Here is a 19,242-nt window from a genome sequence, read left to right on the forward strand (position 1 = left end):
CCCCCCCCCCAGGCCAGCACGTCTGCAACCTGAAACCATTCAAAGCAGGGCTGGCTACCCAGGGACTCTGGTTTTCAGGCCCAGAGGCCATTTATCTGAACACCTGTTCAGCCAAAGAGGTTGGCCTGGGGCGGGTGCCGCACTGTGAGGCAGGGCGGGGCCTAGGCAGACATCCTGCTAACAGGACTCTCAGGTGTCTGGTCCATTTTCTGTGGCTACAACTGAGTGACTCTGATGGATAATTTATAAAGAAGAAAGGTTTGCTCAGCTCAGGGTTCTGGAGGCTGGAATGTCCGGGTGCGTGGATGGTGCAACGTCTGGGGAGCCTGCATGGTGACATGGCAGGGTGGCCCATGGTCAGGTGGGCCACACGTGTCAGCTCAGGCATCTCGTCACGGTCTTATAAGGCCACCAATGTCCTCATGCACACCCTGTCCTCGTGACCTCATGGAACCATAACTCTCCCCAAAGATGCTACTTCCAAACACACCGCCATGTGTTGCAAGGATTACCACCTGGCTCTGGGGGTTAGGTTTCCAATGTAAGAACTTTGGGTGGGTTCATCAAACACAGCCTAGACGCTGTTCTGTCCGCCACACTCAAGTTGGTCTGCACAGTGAGCAAGGCCCACTCTGCTCCGGGTGTGGTACTCGGCAGGGGCCTGTTTTTTTTTTTTTTGGTACTAAGAATTGAGCCCAGGGGCATGTAACCACTGAGCCATGTCTCCAGCCCTTTTTTAATATTTTATTTAGAGACAGTGCCTTACTGAGTTGCTTAGGGCCTCGCTAAGTGGCTGAGGCTGGCTTTGAACTTGTGGTCCTCCTGCCTCAGCCTCTGGAGCTGCTGGGATTACAGGCGTGTGTCAGTGCACCAGCCTTGCAAGGGCCCATGAAATCCCTGTGCGCTAAGCCCTGAGCAGTCCAGCACCTCGGGCTGCCGAGTCCTGTGGACAAGAGCCTGGTATTAGTTTTCTACTTGTGATGTGATAAATGGTCACAGATCGAGGGGCTGAGGACAAGGCGAATGATCTCGCAGCTTCGGGGAGGCCCAGAACTGCTCTTGCTGGGCTACACCAGGTGTGGCCAAGGCTGTTTGGGCTCAGAGGATCTTGGGGAGGTGGTCTCCCTGTCCTTCCCAGCTGTTGCAGGCCACCCCTTGCTCCTTGGCCTGCGGCCACTCCCTGTGTCCTCACCCTGAATGGCTCTGGCCTCTGCTGGCCGTCACCTTGCCTTCTCTCTCTCTCTTCTGCCTCCCCTTCCACCTAAAGAGCCCTTGTGACTACACGGGGTCCACCAGATAATCCAGGCCGACCTCATCTCAAGGTCACCTTCCTTCCCTCCCCACTGGGCGGGGAAGTTGGCCCAGACCTTCCTGGAGGAGCCCCAGCCTGAATGGGCTGGAAGGAACAGTGACCATCAGGGAGTCCGGGGAGAAGGAAGCCCCAGTATAAACACTTGGAGGGGACAGAAGGGAGGTGACGCTAGGGTACGTCCAGGAACGACATGGATGTGACCACGTGTACGTCCGTGTGCTAGAGGGACACAGATGAGGCTGTAAGGAAAACAGCTTTCCCAAGAAGCTTTGATGGCACATGCCTTCCTTTTAAAAAAAAACAAAAACAAAAACCGGATTTAGTGTCTCACGGATGGCACAAAAGGAATGGCTGACATCTTAGCAGAAATCATGATGGTTGCCTCAAACTTTGTTAGTAACCATATGTTCTTTATGTGAAACAATCATGAATATTAAAAACAAAAAACAGCATTTTACTCAAAGGTATCTTTCTTGGGGCTGGGGATACGTGCTCAGTGCACGTCTAGCAAGAATGAGGCCCCGGGTTCCATTGCAGCATGTGCGCGCGCACAGACGATGTCACTGGCAAAGTAGTAAAAATTAACATTTTTGTTAAAGGTTGATCGCCCAACTACATGCCTTTTAATCAAATGGCATACACACGTTTGGTTCTTTGCTGTATGCCAAGGAACAGTGGGTGGCTTGAAAAACATCTGTGTGTCTGTTTAAGTTGCAAGCTAAAATAGCCAGTCTTCCATTTGTGCTTGAAAGAATGAAACGCCTTAAGCCGTGGCATCTGGCAAAGGAAAGAACTAGACTCATAAATGAACTAAGATGAACCGTTGCCTCTAGGAACACAACTGACAGTGTTTGTCTTCAAGGATAAACCTTAGGAAGATGAGCAAAAAACCCCAGAATTCTGGCACCACGACTTTAACAGCTTCTCAATTCTTAGAGACTTTCTGGTGGGGCCGGGGATGATGTTAACACATGCGCTTTTCATACGGGATAACGAAATACATCGTCCCTGGAAGATCTGCACAACTCAGAGGCCCAAATGTTCCACGTGATTGATGTATGATGTTTTAAAAAATCATGTTTGAGGTTGGGCACTGTGGCCCATGCCTGTGATCAGGAGACTGAGGCAGGAGAATTGCAAGTTTGAGGCCAGCCAGGGCAACTTAGTGAGACACTATCTAAAAATAGAAATTAAAAAGGGTTGGAGACGTGGCTCAGTGGTAGAACGCCTGTATGTCTCAGGACCCTGGGTTTAATTCCCATTACTGCAGAGAGAGACAGGGAGAGAGGGAGAGAGACGGAAAAGAAATTACATGGGGTTAAAATATCCATTTGAAGAGCAAAACTGGTCCCCACGACATCAGTGCAGCCCTGTGTAAGTGGATGTGGTTTGGGCGGGGCACAGTGGCACACACCTGTAATTGTGTAACAATTGTACTGTGACTCGGGAGGCTGAGGCAGGAGGATGGTGACTTTAAAGCCAGCCTCAGTAAAAGTGAGGCCCTAAGCAACTCAGTGAGACCCTGTCTCTAAATAAAATACAAAATAGGGCTCGGGATGGGGCTTGGTGGTCAAGTGCCCCTGAGTTCAATCCCCAGTAACAACAACAACAACAACAAAAGGTTTGGGATTCCACAGGGCAACAAGCCTTCAATACCCTCTCACTCAGTGAGTTTAGTATGGCATCGGGGGGTGTCCACAGTTATGTAATAAGGCAACTAACTTACTCCTGTGCTCCACCACAGATCTGTGTGATGTCAGGTTTTCAACCAAAACAACAACTGCAATAGACTAGGGTGGGGGGGACGCGGCTGGGGACAGCCACCGGGAAGCCAGACACCAAGGGCTTTGCCCAAAGCGCGGACGACCACTCCCCTGCTCATGTTTGGGAAAATGTAGTTGCTTCTCATTACAAAATAATCTCAGTTATGCCAACAGATAATGGGTTTATTATCGTTTTAAGAGAAATTGTTGAATATTTACACATTTTTCCCGTCTGAATTTTTAGAATGGTAAATAGAAGTTTCAGACACAGAGACAAAAGGTCTGTGGGATCCTCGACGCTGTGACAATGTCACGTGCTCCTTGGGTCAGAAAGTTTGAGAAATGCTGTCCTGGGGGGGGCGGGTACGGGGAGAAAGGAAAAGGATCCCCGCGCATGACCTTTCTTGGCGTGTTGCGTAACATGTTATATAATGGCAGAGAGAGGAGAGTGGAAATGACTTAAATGTCCAATAACAGGAAAATGGTGAAATAAATTACGGTACCTCGGTTTGGGAGAACATTATGTAGTCATTAAAAATTATGTTTTCAAAGAGTATTTATTGTTGTGGGAAATCGCTCCACACATTCAACATGCTGTTAAGAGACTACAAAATGAAAGAAGCGAATTTTCATTACCATGATTTCCGTGATGCCTTGATTTACACGAAAATCATGAAACGGAGGAGCCGGGAGACATCACCACACCCCGGGGCTCCCCGGGTGCGAGCTCAGCGCATGTGTGAAACGGGGTCGTGCGGGGACTCGGGGTCGACGGCACATGTGACCACGCTGTTCCTGTTCGTCACTCAGGGCTTCTGCTCTGGGCTCATTGGGGGACCAAGCTCCTGAACTAGACACCCCAGACTCACCCCCAGGGAGGCCGAGGGGGTCTCCCCACTCCCTTCCCTTCATTGCTTCGACGCTGCCGTTCCGGGGTCGGCTTGAGCCCCTAATCCTAAAGTGCAGGTTTCGTCCACACCACAAGGCTGGGGTATGGGGGCAGGGACAGTGGCTGTAAGCAGGCGTCACCCCAACATCTGCTGCCGGCTTTGCTTGGGCCCCTGTTCTCCTTCTCCTCATTCCAGCACAGAAATCCCTCCTCCTGCCCACATCTGTCCGCAATTTACGCACCGCGTGCCGCGGCTGGGGAGGAAGCCTCTTCCTTACGACTGGGGAGTTCCCGGCAGGGTGCTCCAGGTGGCCTGAGGTGCCCACTCCCAGGCCTTGCAGAACACCGCCATCCTGAGCGTGGAGGGGCACCAGGGACTCTCAGGTCTAGGCTACCCCTGATGCCAATTAGGCAGCCAACAGCGCCCAGCAGATCCAGGGAGGTCTGCCAAGCCCCTGCCCCTGATCATCACTAAGCATGCACGATGGTCCTTAGTAATGGTGCCAGGCGCTGAGCCAAGCGCCTCCTATCTCATTTAATCCTCACGACCTGGGGAGCAGCACTCTCATTAGCTCCGGTGGTAAGCACAGTTATCATCCTCAGCAAAGGCCTGGCTCAGAGAAGCTGAGGAATCTACACGAGATCACGCCGCGAGTGAGAGGTCCAGCTGGGGTCCAGCCCGGGTGGGGCCGGTTTCTCTGCTGCAGAAGCCTCTGTGTTCCGTGTGCCACTCTCGCTCACCCGCCATCCCCACGGCTGAGCCAGACAGCCTGTGTTCTACACCAGACCAGCTTCGCCTCAGGGGACCGCACACAGAGGCAAGATGAAGTGGGCTGGGACCCTGCAAAACGTCTCTGTCCCCGCTGCTGAGGAGCTGTGTGACTTTGGCCAAGTTACCCAACCTCCCTGAACCTCATTCAGATGTCAGAAGTGGAGGGTCAAAGCCCCCAGCAGGACTGGGGTGGTGGACGACTAGGCCCTTAGGACAGCGATGGCACAGAGCGCTCCCGACAAGTCCTTGTCGCCCACGCTATTCCTCCTACAGAGGAGCTGCCCAGCAATCAGCAGGACCCCTGGGGGAGGCCACCAGCCTCTGGTGACGGACAGGAAACCTTCAGCCCAGAGCTGGAGGGGAACACGTGCCCGGCAGGCCCTGCTCCGCTACAGCTGTGCATCCATGGCTTCAGTAGCCTGTGGTCAACCACGGTCTGAGAATACTATGCAGAAAATTCTAGGAGTAGACAATTCCTAGGTTTTAAGTAACTTTGATGCAGTATGTTGCCATGGCTGCTCTGTTTTATCATGTTCCAGTCCATCTCGTACCGCGCCTACTATGTGCAGCACTGTAGGCACGTACGGGTAGCAGGTGACAACACAGTTGGCCATGGCTGTGGGTCCAGGCACCCAGCAGATAGGTCAAATGTGCAAAGCCGCTCCCTGTGGGTGACAGGGAGGAGAGTGATGATCCCCCCTTTACAGAGCCTCGTTTAGCTCCCACCCCTCCCCGCGCGAAGCCGTTGCTGCCCATGCTCGGGCCTGGACACAGTGGAGAGGCTGGGAGTGGTGGGTACAGGAGCCTGGGCTGACTCCCCTGGGACCTCCTCCTCCCAGGTCCCCGTGAGCAAATATGGTGGGAATTCTGACCCTGGCCAAGGACCAGGAAGGCAGGCTCTGCTGTCCCCAGAATAGTCTGGGGACGGTGGCTGTGGGGTAGCTTGCTGCACAGCCCCGAGTCTCTGCAGGACCATCACACTCAGAATGACCAAGGACTTCAGCTTGCACAGCCTGGGCCCAGGGACACAAGCACTGGACACTCCTGGGACCTGGGGTTCCATCCAGGGAAGGCACAAGAGGAGACGCTGGTGGCCAGGCCACCCATCGGGCCTGCTGGGCGGCTGCACATGAGCAGGCGTGTGTACCTGGCCAGATGCGTTCCCAACCCTGACCCTGACCCACACAGGCTGGGCCACAGTCATACCACTGCCACCCCACGGCCCTGGGACCCCAGCAGACACACACTCCCAGCGCAAGAGGGCGGTTCGTCTGCTGCTGGGAGGAGCGTGGACACCGGAAAGAATTCAATCGAGAGCGCTGGACACTCGGGGGTGGGCTCCCCTGGATGTCAACTCCCTGGGCTCCCTGGAAAGCAAGCGTGGCACCCCACGCGCATCCTGGGAGGAGCAGAGACACTCAGGGGCTTAAGAGAAACAGGCAGACCCCGAAGGTTGCTCCCCGCCCACGTCTCAGGCCCCAGGTCTCCAAGTGCCGCCGGGTCCCCAACCAGCTCCAAGGAACCCGGCGGGTGCATAGCGCCCTGGCTCCCTCCTGTGTAGAGCAGATCTCTGCCCCATGGTGCTGGGGTTCCGTGGGCATCTGATGAAGAGGCCACCTGGACACCTACACCTGGCCACCTGCCCGCTCCTCCCCGGGCCCGGGCTGCACGCTGCTGTTCTTAGCAGGAAATGGGAGGAGAGGCCCGAGCCCCTCCTAGAGAGCCCGCCGCCGTGAGCCAGAGTGACGCAGGGGACACAGACACTTCTGCAGCAGAGAAACCAGCCTGGCCACTCTGTCCTGTCAGGGTGGGCCCTGCAGCCCCCGAGGGCTGGGAGAGAGACCTGCTGCTGGGTCCGCAGGCTGGGCCACCAAAGACGCCCACCTGTAATTCGTGCCCCACAGAGAGGTGCCCACGGCCAGCCACGATGGACAGTGTGTGGTGGTCACCCTGCAGGAGGGAACGAGGGCCACACCCAACCCTGCGAGACACGGGATCCCACCCCAGGAAGGGCCGGAGCGGGGCTGGGCAGTCGCAGCCCGGGCGTGTGACTCACCCTGCAGGGCCTCTTTGGCTCTGGCCAGTTCCTGTTCCTTCTGGGCCAGCTGGACCCGGAGCTCGGTGGCCGAGAGGACCTCAGGGGACTTGCCACCCTGAGACTCCTCCAGGTCCTTGGCCAGCATCTCCTTCATCTGCCGGAGAAGGTGGACTTCCTCCTGGAGCCGGGACACTTCTTCCCGCAGGAGCCCTAGGGGAGAAGGGGACAGCGTCAGAGGGCAGCCCGGCTGCTGTCACAGCGTTTTCTGGGGACAGTTCAAGGTACTCTCGCTTCTCCTGCAGTTCCCTCCACGTGTGCAGGGAAGGACCCCCCTACCGAGCCCCGAAACTGAACCTCATTCCCCAGGTCCAGCCCAGCCCTGGGCCCGCCCAGTCTCTAGAGTCCCCCAGCCCCCCACGCTCTCGGGGCACCACCGCGGCTGCCACTGCCCGGAGCCCGTCCACCCCACGGCCAAGTCCTAGCAGTTACCACCACAGCCAGGAGCTGCAGCGTGCTGATGACGCTCCCCAGGGACATCGCATCTATTCCCCCAAGCCCAAGGCAGGTGCCATCACAACCCCCATGCGACAGATCAGAACATGGAGGCTCCAAGCTCAGGCAGCGCGGAGGTCAGGACGTTGCCAGGCGCAGTGGCCCATGCCTATGATCCCAGCGGCTCGGGAGGCCGGGGGAGGAGGATTACGAGTTCAAAGCCAGCCTCAGGAATTGAGCAAGCCCTAAGCAACTCAGGGAGACCCTGTCCCCAAATAAAATACAAAAAAAGGGCTGGGGTGTGGCTAGGGGTAAAGCACCTCTGGGTTCAATCCCTGGTACCAATAAACAAAGAGATAAATATAAATAAACACATAAAGTGCGCAGGGCAGGTCTGAGGGCTGCGCGGCTGGCAGAGTGAGCAGGGGACCCCCGAGCCACAGCCCCAGGCTCCGCAAACCCCTGGAACCGTTCCCGGCCTACAGCACCCAGCGCAGGAGCTCCGCCCGCGCCCAGAACCCGGGCCTCCCTCCCACCTGCAGGAGGAGGGCGGCGCCAACTGCCCAGGGTCCCGCAGCACTGGGATCCCACCCTGCGACAGCGAGTCCCCAGGGACAAGGCTGAGGAGAGCGCAGTGTCCCCTCCTCCCAGGCCTCAGGGTGTCGGCGTCCCCCAGGGAGAGGTGTGCCCACCGCGGCCTCCTGCCAGCTTGGTCTGCAGGCTAGTGCCACCCCTCCAGGTCTGCTCACCCGAGCAATGCCAAACACCAACACCACACCACAGGGGCAGGTGACACAGACCTTGGTGACGGCTCTGGGTGGCACATCAAGAGGGAAACAAACCTCACCCGGGAGACACATTGAGGGACGTTCTGGATGGCTGAGGCAGCCCGAGGCTCCGCCTGCGGCCTCGACCCCTGCACCACCCGCCCGTCCCCACAGGCCACGCGGGTCCCTGTGACAGGCCACGCTCTTCCCAGCCTCAGGGCCTCGGCACCTGTGCCTCCCTCTCCCACTTCCTGGGGCTGCCTCCTCACTGTGACGGTCCCCACCCACCTCCGTCCTTCTCTGGTCTCCTGGACCCCGTCCTCAGCTCTTGACTGACTGATGGACTCTTTCCCAAGACAAAGGTCGGCTCCGGGGAGGGCGGGGTGGCCCCCGGCATCCACCAGGACAGGCTCAGTGCCGGCCCTGCACACCCCCTGCCCTTCTCCAGAGCTCAGCCCTCGCCGCAGCCGCCCGGGGATGTGACTTCATCAGCAAATAACAAGGCCCACGCGTCCTGGCCACGGTGGTCCCCTGTGCCTGGGCAGCGTGTGGCACCCAGTGGCCTTGAGGAGCATCTGAAATGAGCAGAGGAGCCAAGCGGGCCAGCATGTCCCTCCCCTCCCCTCCCCCTCAGAGAGGGCACCGGGAGGGGCCAGGGCACCAGGATGACCGCGGGCATCAGCAGCTACCCCGGGAGGCACACTCCACGGAGCCTGGTGCGCCACCCTCACCCCTAAAGGTCACAGAAGGGGAGTAGCTGGGTACAGGTCCCCATCAGTACAATGGGCCCACCCCTTATCAGCTGCCGGGACCACTCCCATTGAAGTGCTCAATGTGGACGAGGCAGTGCCACTCTTGAATGTCACCCTCGGTCACCAGCGCCTGTGGGCACTCAGGTCTAAGGTACTTATCCCGCCCAACTCCCTGGGCTTCCTCTAGTCTTGAGGTGGAGGGGGAGCAGGACGCATGCCCCCCACCCCCGTGGCCTCAGAAAGGGGTCACTGCCGTCACCCGGACCTCTTCCACCTCCAACACCTGGAGGCCCCCCTGGGTGGAGCTGCCCAGATGAATAGAGGCTTCCTGTCACCTTCCTGCTCCGCAGCCCCCCTTAGCCCAAGTCCTCTCCCCCTGAAGCTGACGGCTGCCCTGAAACGCCCAGTCCAGGAGCCGGCCCAGCCTCCGCCATGCCCCAGCCTCTGCCATGTCCTGGCCTCCACCATGCCCCAGCCTCCGCCACACCACTGCTCTGTAGCCTGCACTTGGCTGCCCACCTCAGGGCTTCCCTCCCCCACAGGTCTCACCCTCAGGGCCACAGCCTAGGGGACCTCGCAGGCTCCCCATCTCCTGACCAGCTGCCACAGTGCCTTAGACGACCTCAGGAACCCTCACGGATGCGGGGGGTGGCGTGGGCGCGGTAGGTCCTGGGTCCCACCCTTTCCCCTCTGCTGTGTCCAGTGCGCGCACACACACGCCCAGGCGCTCAGTTGTCCAGTGGCTCCACCCAGCCAAGAGGTTCCCAGCGCCCATCCGTCCTTGCCACACGCACCCCAGCACAGCACCCCAGCGAGGGCCCTGGGGACACCATGCACATACCCCAGGCGGGACAGCCAGAGCCCCCATGAGCCCAGATGGGAGGAGCCGGGCACCAGGGAGCGGGCCGTCTGCGGGGCACCGGCTGCTCAAGTGCAGGGTGGGCAGTGCCCAGGCCTCTGGAGGCTGGCCTTGGCTTCCCTGTCGTCCAGGAGAGCACCTGCAGCCACCCGCACCTCAGAGCTCTCTGGAAGGGAGAAGGGCCACCGGGCCCTCAGAAGCCCCCGGAGGGCAGCGGCCACAGCAGCTCGCAAGACGCCAGGCGGGGGCTCATCTGCGGGGAGGACAAGGCCATCCTGGGGAGGACGTGCTGTCCACCCTCAAGAGATGGCGGTCGGGCAGAGAACAGCCCCACCAGCAGCCGGGAGGCTTGAACCGCAGGACGGGCACCAGAGAGAGCGCGGGAGGTCAGATCACAGAAGGCCTGGTCATGGCCACCTCGGCCCCGGGGGGCTCCCCATCTGGGGTTGTACCCGAGACTCTGGAATTTTCTCTCATCAGCAGTCCTCAACTGCCCGTCCCTCCAGGGTTCCTAGTCCCACGACCGTCACCAAGAGTCTACGCACCACAAAACGTGACGCTAACGAATGTCCACGTGCACCCGTCCCCACGCAGGTGGAAGTCAGGGATCTGTTTCTTGGTTTTCTCCTTCAGAAGCGACTTCCTCGGACCACCCTGGGGGCCTCCCGTGGTCCCCTCCTGTGTCTGTGGAGCAGGACGTGGGTCCCAAGAGACCTGGCTCAACTCCAGGCCTGAGCAGGGGTCCCCAAATTGCATAGGCCTGGTGTCATTTTTTTGGGCTCGACTATCCCGCCTGCTGCGTGGGTGCCACCCACTGGGGGTTCCCAGATGTAAAGCCAACCCCCCCCAGGGGCAGAGTGGGCGCTGAACCCCAGAAGACGATAAGCAGCTCTCGGCCTAAGCGTGTCCCAAACAAGCGCGGGGCACGTCCTACCGACCCCGTCTCCAGGTTTATCTGAGGTTCCCATGTGGCTGGGCCCCTGCACTGCGTCCCAGCAGCCCTGCCCACACCCACCCTGGAGGACGCAGGCGCAGGAACAGGGCCATCCCAAGAGTACAGCACTGCTCAGGAGGGCAGGGCCGGCAGGGGCCAGACCTACGGGGCAGGACACCTCGGCCTGCCCCCAACCCACCTCGGCCTGCCCCCACCACCCGGGGCCTGCGGGAACGGGGGGGGGGGGGCAGGTGAGGCACCTGCAGGAGGCAAATCCTGGAGACCAGGCTGGAAAACAGCTGGGTAGGGGGCAGGGCCCGGGGCTCATCCCAGCTCTGGGTGCGCTGCCCCGGCTGGGCATGGAAGCCCCGTCTCCCAAGGCTGGACCCTTCCTGTCCCTGAGCCTTGGTGGCCTCACCTGTGCAAAGAAGGTGACAAAAAACCAAGACCTGGGTGTGGGGCAGCTCAGGGTAGAGCACTGGCCGAGCATGCGCGAGACTCTGCTCCCTTACCAGCACCACAGAGCAGACACCAAGACTCAAGAGACCCGTGTGAAGCGCCTCAACACGCCTGCCGCCCTGCGCGGTGTGTCACCACGACGCCTAAAACTTGCCTTCCCTTCTGCACAAAGCAGGCCAACCTCACCCTGCAGAGACGACGAAGCGGCTGAGTCAGAAAACCTGGGTTTCCGTCTCAGAGGGACTACTAGTTGCTGGGTGACCTTGGGCTAGTCACTATCCCTCTCTGGGCCTGACCCTATCAGTGGAATCTCTTTAGGTATCTCAAGTCCTACGTATGCATCTTTCCCCTTGGCAGAGTAGAGACCCTGGGCTCTTTGTCTATGGCTGCCCTGTTTAGCCTGGCGGCCCCCACACAGGTGGCTATCTAAGTGCAAATTAGTTAAAATAAAATTAAGTGCACAACCCTGCCCCTCGTCACACTGTCTGCATTTCAGGTACACGTGCGCAGCGAGTGGCTAAGGCACCGGGTGGCATGGGGACAACTGCCATCACCTTCGCACAGAGAAACAGAGTATTCCTGTGGCACTGGAGGCAGCCCAGGTGTGGAGACCCACACAGGACGGAGGCTGTGGCCCGAGGCAGGAGGAGCCTCAGGAGGAGGCCCTAGAGAAACCACCCTGGCCTCTGCCCAGGCATATAAAGAGCAGAGGACCATCGTGTGCCTTCCTGCCAATGCTGGGCACTGCCCTCGGACCCCTGGGACCGGGGCGGAAGACAGGAGGCCCGAAGGCGGACACCACAGCGGTCTCCAGCTGTGGGAGCCGGAGCTGAGTGTTGCTGGGAGACGGAGTGGCTGCCTGCCCCCGGGGGCCGCGTTACCAACCGCGCGGCCCTGGGGCCACCCTCGGCACACAGGCTGCCACTGCAGGCCCCAGGTGCCTCTCCCCAAAGGCCACCGGGGGATGGGCCCACGCTGGCTGGCAACAGGGGCTGGACAGACTGCCCTTCTGCAGCCCATCTCTTTCAGTTTCCATGAGTTTAAGTGCGAGTCCCCAGCCTCCTTTGCAGCTAGGGTGGTGGGGGACATAGGACAGACAGACATGAGTGTCCGAGGCGGGCTCTAAGGCCACCCCGACTGGGGAGGGAGGGGGAAGAAGAGCCAGGGGCTCGGGTGGGGCCAGACCACGGTGCGAACGGCAAGTGCAGGCTGAGCGACTGTCCCCAGCGGCCACCACGGGGACGTCCTGCTCCCCGGCCTCAGACCACAGGGCAGATGTCCTGCTGCATGTAAATCCCGCCTCAGGGGAACGAGGCCGCGAGGCGTCCCGTTTCCCGTTAAAAGCGCATTTTCATGCCCCAGCCCCCAAGAGATCCAGGTCCAGAGCCCAGCAGCCCCCGCTCCCAGCAGGTCCCACGGAAAGGCACCTGGGCCCAGCGCCCACCTGGGCAGCATGGTGGACGGACCTCGTCCCCTGATGGGGCCACGGGCACGGAAGTCGCAGGGGGTCACCCGAGCCACACACACCTGTGGGGAAGAACTGAATGCCCCAGGCCGTCCCACACACCCCATGGCCAAGGGCGGGTCACCCCCGATGACCCGGTCTGTCCTGCTGCCACCCAGTCTCACAGAGACGGCGGCGGCTGCCCCTCTGAGCCCCTGGCTGCCCCGTGCAGGAGGCCAGGCGCTGTCTCACGGGGTCCTCACAGGGACCCACAGGTGTGGGGGCTCCCGCCTGAGGCCCAGTCAGAGACCACAGCTGGGCCTGGAGCCACCCCTCCACCGACTGGGTCAGCTGTGCCCGGGCGTCATGGGTGCTGCGCTCATGGCCCTTCTGATTACCGGGCTGGGGACAAGTGCCACCTGAGTGCCGGTCTCAGTACACGGTGATGGTGCTCCTTCTAGAGTGCGGAAGAAGATGCCCTCGAGAGAAAGCAAGACCCTGAGGCTAGACAGCAGCAGGACCAACCGACAGGCATGGACCCAGAGAGGGGGGGCTGGGCAGAGTCCACTGCCCAGGGCAGGGATGGGGCCTCAGTGAAGGACCAGGGCACCCCCTCTGCTGGGTTCTGCACTTGGTGGGAAAGAGGGGTGTCTCAGCTGCATGGGACACTCCCTATCCCTGGAGTGGCGGTCACCTTCGCCCAGGGGCAGCTGTACCTCTGGGCCCCGGACGTGCTGGGCCGGCTGGAGGTCAAGAGCCCAGGCCGGCCCCTCCTTGCGGGGAAGCCAGGGTCCTGACTCGGAGCCCCTGCTTGAAGCCACCAGGCGACACCCTCCTGGGGACAGCTGTGGACTGCAGGCCCAAGACGGGGAGCCTGTGCTCCTCCTCCTCAGGACCTTCGGCTGGGCAGGCCGCCCTCCGAGTCCCCTGAAGAGACGCCACTTATTCCTGACACCTGAGTGGGGCTGGGGTCCAGGCCCCTGCTGCAGATCAGTGCCCGAGGGGCCTCCGAGCCCTATGAAGGGCCACAGCTGCCCGGGGGCAGCCCAGCAAGGCTCCTGAACTCAGCAGGTGGCCCGTGTGTGGTGACCAAGCTGGGGACTGCGGCCTGGGAGAAGCCAGCCAAGGGCACACTTCCTCGACCACCCTGGGCCTCGGCAGGGGCCAGCCCAGCCTTGGCCCTGCCTCCCTCTGCCGGCCATTCCTGGCCCCGTCCACAATCCTTCCACCTGATCCCAGGTACGAGGAGCTGGACACGCTGTCTCCGTGGACTCCCCGGGCCCCAGTCACCAGGCTGCCTCTCCTGGGCCCCCAGACCCAGCCTGTGCAGACGCGTCCACGGGGCCAGTAACGGGCGGGCAGCAGCAGACGGGAGCTGGGCCGTCTGCAGGGGTCCCTGCTCTCGGGGCCTTTGTCACCTGATCCCAACCCTCACAGCCCTGGGTGGGCAGGAGGCAATAAGCAATCCCTGTCTCTNAGCTGCCCGGTCATTCTCACCACGCAGGCTGGGCCGGGCCATGGCCGCCCCACGGTGCTGCCCGGGTCTTCCCCTTATCTCCCACTGTTGTCCCTCGGTGCGTCTGGCCCACCTCCCCTGCAGGTGCTGGCCCGGAGCACACGGCGTGGCCAGATCACCTCTGCCAGGCCACCTCCTGGCTCGCTCCCCAGGGGCCACACACTCCCGGGGAGCCTCGCCCGCAGCCGCCACACCCCGGGAATCGGATCCCCCAGCGCAGGGGGCGCCTCCTTCCCTCACCTCCCCCCCCCCGGCAAGCACAATGGGCACCAACCGTGTGCCAGGGGCCCAGGTCTCCACCAGACGTCCAGAAGGCAGAGGGGCCACCCCTCAGCAGGCGGGAAGCGGAGGAGCCCCAGCACCGTCACTGGACCTGAGGACCGGGCCGTAGAACGGGTCACCTGGTGTCTCCTGGACACCTGGCATCACCTCTGCAGTGGAGCCTGCAGAGGCCCCTCCGCAGGTGACGCCAGCTCCAGAAGCGCGTGAACTCCGCGACAGCCTCGCTGCGTGGGAGAGGCCGGCACTGGACTGCCCCGGGCCAGCTGGCCCCTGAGCTCCCGATGGGCAGCGAGGGCCCTGACGGCCCCCCCAGGGCCCGGGCCCAGGCTCCCTGGTGCTGCCAGGGCCAGCTTCTCTCTGCTCACTGGGCAGGGGCATGTGCAGGGCAGGGCTGGCTACTGTCCAGCTGAGCCACGATGCAGCGTTCCTCCGAGAGGCCGGCCTTCCTCCCTTCTCTTTCCAACGTTTCTGCTCTTGCCCCTGGGACCGGGCACCATGCGCACCCACCTGCCACTGGCATTTAGGCTCCTCTTTTGGACACAGCACCTTCCTTTTCCTTTGGCAACACCCCAAAGCACCTGTACTTCAGGGACAAAGATCTGACCCATTCTGACCAATCAGAGCTCTGAATCACCCTGGCCTCGGTGACTCGTTCAGAAGTGGGCAGTGACCTCAGCCAGTCCAGACAGAGCTGATCCCAGACTAGGATCCGGGTGATCTTCACTGATGACCTCAAGCTTACAGCACTGAGCCTGGAGCTGTGGGTAGGCAGCCCTCTTGGTACCGTGAGGGGAGCGCCAACGAGACAAAGCCAGGTTCCAGATACACCCGAGTCCTGGATCACACCGCACCTGAAGCCAGAATCTATCCCTGCACTTTTCACTCACATGAGTCCTCTCTGTGTTTCAGCCAGTTGAAGATGGATTTTCTGTCCCTGGCAACTGAAAAAGAGCCCTGACGAACTGCTTCCATTGGGGAGTTTTCTGGGCACCCAGGATCCCCACAGACCTGAAGGCTACCTGCTGGGCGCTGAGAACCACGGGCTCCCACTCCTTCCCTCAGAAACGGGAGGAGAAAAGGTGGACAATGGAAGCTACCCCCACAGCGAGCACCTCCCGCCTCCTGTGTTTAAAGTCCAGCTTCTTCCTGCCCTTGTTGTCCCCCCCACAGCCCCACTCACAGAGCCTATCGAGGGCAGCCGGATCCCAACTCAGGGACCAGGCCCCCAGGCCTCGAGACCAGGCTGGACGTCTTCCCCAACTGGATGCCAGGACGGTGTGACGGTGGCCAGGGGCCGAGCTGGGCCTCTTTGAGCTTCTGATAATAAAATGGCTCAGTCCCCTCTTCTTGGATCTGGCCATGACCCCCCACACACACAAGGCCAGCTCTGGATGGGAGGTGTCACAGTGGCTCTGGTGACACTGCTCCACCCTCCAAGAAAAGACGTATATATCACCAAACCACAAAGAGGAGACGGTGAAGCCGGCCAAGGACCAGCCACCCAGTGTCGATGACAAGCCCTTCAATGCACTGAGCGGGGACTCAATGCACCTGAGCAAAGCCCATGACGGCAGGGACGTCTGCCTGCCCTCTCCTGTCTGCCCGCCCAAGTCTGAGCCAGCAGCACAACACCCCAGGTCTATCCCCTTCTGCACCCACCCCAGCTCCCAGGGGACACCACAGTTCCCAGGGACACTGGGCCCAGGAGGCGGCCTCTGGTCTCTCGCCCTTGAGCTGGGCCACGGGTTCCAGGGGCCGGAAGGGTCAGTGCCAAGGATCAGGCTCAGAACTCCAAGTCGGTCTCAGGGCCCACCCGGGTGAGTCAGGCCGAAGGTCCCACAGGTGTGAACAGCCACCCAGAGAAGCGCGTGTCCAGGGCCAACCCCGCCATCACACGCGGGCCGCAGGGCTGGAGTCCCCACGCCTGCTGACCCCTGTGGCCAGCAGATCCAGGTTCTCAGAGCGCCTTGGCCAACAGGGCCGTGCACACAGGCCGGAGCTGTAGGACCCACTGTCCACTCCGACCTGTGACAGTGGACTGGAATGGGTGACAATGGCTCCCGCTGCTGCACGTTCCTGTGTCCCTGCACAGTGCCGGGTGCGAGCGGTGCTTCTGGAACCAACGACATAGTCCAAATCCTGGCGCTGTCCTTCAGTGGCCATCTGACCCTGGCAGGTCACGTCCTCGTCCTTGTGCAGAGAATGGAGATAACAGCTGTGGCCACCGCCCCGGGCTACCGTGACATTGTACGAGGGACAAATTAGAAGCCCCAAAACAGAATTGGCCTGGTGTCAAAAGAAGGTGGCCAGCTGCTGATGCCATCAAGAGTCTGCGGCCCAGGACGTCAGGCCAGAGCCGCCCAAGCCCCTGTGGACCGCGGGCATCCGTGAGCCTGTGGGCGCAGCGGGGTCCCCACTAATCCACGTAACCCCTACCTCCTCCGGAGCCCAGCTGAGCCGCTGCCCCAGGACGACGTAAAACACGCTCTGACACTTTAAATGCTCCCCTCAGGAAAACCGCCGTCGCCTCTCAGATGACTTAGCAATAAAGTCACCAACGAGCACAAAGTCACTAACGAGCAGGTTCCTGCTCCCGGGGCCAGAGTGGGCGTGGAGAGGCCGTGCAGGGCCTCAGGCCTCCTGGGCCTCCCGAAGGCACCATCTGGGGTTTTTCAGAAGGGCGCGGGGTCACATCCTGGTGTCCTGATGTGAAGCCAGACCCTCCCTCAAAGCCAAGGTCCCAGGAGTTGGGGAGGGAGGCCCCTGGCCTGGGACGGTTCCCACACTCCGGGGGGTCCGGGTTCCAGCCAGTCCAGTTAACTGGAAAATCACCTTGGGCTCAGAAAGAGGGGACAGGGTCACGGGGGTGGGGGTGGGGCCTGGCGTGCAGGAAACCCCGGTGGCAAGGCCTGGGCGGTGCTGGGCACAGACCCCCCCACTGCAGGGGCCGGGGTACCCTCCCTGCTGACCAATGCGGGAATCAAGGTGCAGGAGTGACACCTGGGGACCTGGGCTGTGCCCAGCTGGGTGGCCGGGTGGCCAGTAGCCTGGGCCCTGGCAACACGGCTGACCAGGAGGCTGTTCTGTGATGTGCTATGGGGCCACCCCAACCCCAGGTCCTAGCACACGTGACGCCCAGGAGGCAGGACAGCCAGCAAGGCGGGCAGGAGGCCACTGTCCTGTCCTGCCTGGGGCGGGGGGGCACACAGGCTCCCCCAGGGCTGATACCTGAGATCAGCAGGGACTCTGTGAGGGGCACAGGGAGCCTGGGGTCCAGCGGGGACTCAGTCCCGTCCCCACAGGCCGGGCCCACCCGCCATGCGGACTTCAGGGCACATCAGCCTCTCCGGGCTCCTCTGTCCACTCCCATTCTCCTAGGGCCACTCTGTTCAGAGGGCCAGGGAGACCCCTGTCCCGTCTGTCTCCAGAGGCCCCTGCAGTCAAGATTCGAGAACTTCCAAGTGGGAGACCAGCAAGGGACCGCTGTGTCCCTCCTCCCATGAAGCCCTGGCCTTCAGGACTCAAAATAAGAAAAACACCTTCGTTTCTCCTGAGGGGCTGTGGCAGGGTGGCCTCGAACCAACGGTGTGATCAGGACACGGGGAAACGTGGGGCAAGGGGGAGCAGAGGGGTGAAGAGCACGGTCGGGGGGCAGCGCTCCCGCCTACCAGGGGGCCTGAGCCCCCACACAGAGCCGCCTGGGCAGCTTCCTGCCGAGAGCAGCTCCCCAGGCCACGTGGCCCGCGGGAGAAGGGCAGCCCCAGGGCCAGGCATCTGGTTTGAGGCCCTGCCTCGCGCCTGGGTGTCCTCATCTGCAAAACGGGGACCGTGCACCCGCTGCAGGGCTGTGGCAAGGACGGGATGCACAGAAGGACCGGAACCGGCACCCGGCTTTTCCTGGGCTCCTCCCTGGTTTCAGGACCAGCTCCGGCTGGGCAGTGCTGTTCCTGGGTCCCCGGGGACGTCTGGAACCTTCTGTACCAAACTCTCAAGTCGAACAGGCTTTACTGGGAGGTCTTCAGAGCGGGGCGCCAGCGGCCAGGGCTGGGGCGGAGGGGGCACGCAGCTCTGACCAAGGGCTGGCACAGCGGTCCCACCCTGCCACTCCTCCTGTCCTCTCCAGGCCAGAGGTTGAAGCAGGTAGGAATGTGACTTCCATTCCTGTCTGGAGCGGCTGCTGGCGGCCATCAACACCCCCATCTGGCTGGGTCCCCAACAACCCAAAGGTCAAATGCCGCCTCCCAGTGCACAGGCCTCTTGGAGAACAGAGGAAACTATTTGAAAAATGTAAATGGAAAGAGCCCCACGGTCCCCTCCCCCACGCTCACGCCCACTTCAGCAGAACAGGAGACCTGCCCAGCACCGGTCCCCAGAGCAGGCAGCAGACAAAGAGGCCACGTAGACCCTGACCAGCGCAGAGCAGCTGCAGGTGGTCCTCTGCCAATCCAGACCAGCGCACCCTCCCAGGCCTTTCTGGAGTGTCCCTGGCATGAGCCAGGTACTATGTTCCCTAGTGCTCAGGGCAGTTCCCACCCACGCTGTAAGCCCACGAAGTGCCCACTGCGCGGCATAAGCCCTCGGGTGAAAGGTCAAGCGTTGCCCCCGGGCTCCGGCTGCTGTTTCTTAGGAGCCCACTCCTGTGCCTCTGGGAGAAATGGCACCGCTGGAGGTTCTGGGTTTGGACACTGCACAATCTGGGTGTCAGCCTGGACAAAGGGGAGACTAGAAGCGAGGGCAGGAACCCTGGCTGCGAGGTGTGCGGTGGGCCGAGGCCTGTCTGTCACCCAGGGTCTTCTCCTGCCTTGCTCCCTCCTGCTGAACATCCAGACCTGGCCCCTGGGCTCGCCCAGGCCACCAACTTCCCTGTGCATCCTCGGGAAGAAGACTGACATGTGTCCCTGGCACACAGGACTGGTGGGGGCGGAGAACGTCAAACAAAGCACAACACCGCCCCCCCCCCCCC

The 19,242-nt window shown here is 61.3% G+C and overlaps 1 protein-coding gene across 7 annotated transcripts in view; it reads right to left on the minus strand.

Annotated features, from left to right (window-relative positions):
• The window catches only part of Kazn (kazrin, periplakin interacting protein), a 122,450-nt gene that overhangs the window by 90,110 nt on the left and 13,098 nt on the right, over positions 1-19,242 (minus strand). For 5 of the 7 annotated variants that reach the window (XR_007352247.1, XM_048816287.1, XM_015485678.2 and 2 more), the window contains one exon: positions 6,793-6,984. Coding sequence is in view for 5 of the 7 variants with exons in the window: in XM_048816286.1 (XP_048672243.1) it covers positions 6,793-6,984 (192 nt within the window). In the remaining 2 variants the exon portion in view is untranslated. Of the gene's footprint in view, positions 1-6,792; positions 6,985-7,802; positions 8,122-19,242 lie in introns of those variants that run through there. The other 2 variants (XM_048816288.1, XM_048816289.1) reach the window with 2 other exon arrangements.

Source organism: Marmota marmota, unplaced genomic scaffold (assembly GCF_001458135.2).
Source record: "Marmota marmota marmota unplaced genomic scaffold, marMar, whole genome shotgun sequence".
NCBI lineage: Eukaryota > Metazoa > Chordata > Mammalia > Rodentia > Sciuridae > Marmota > Marmota marmota.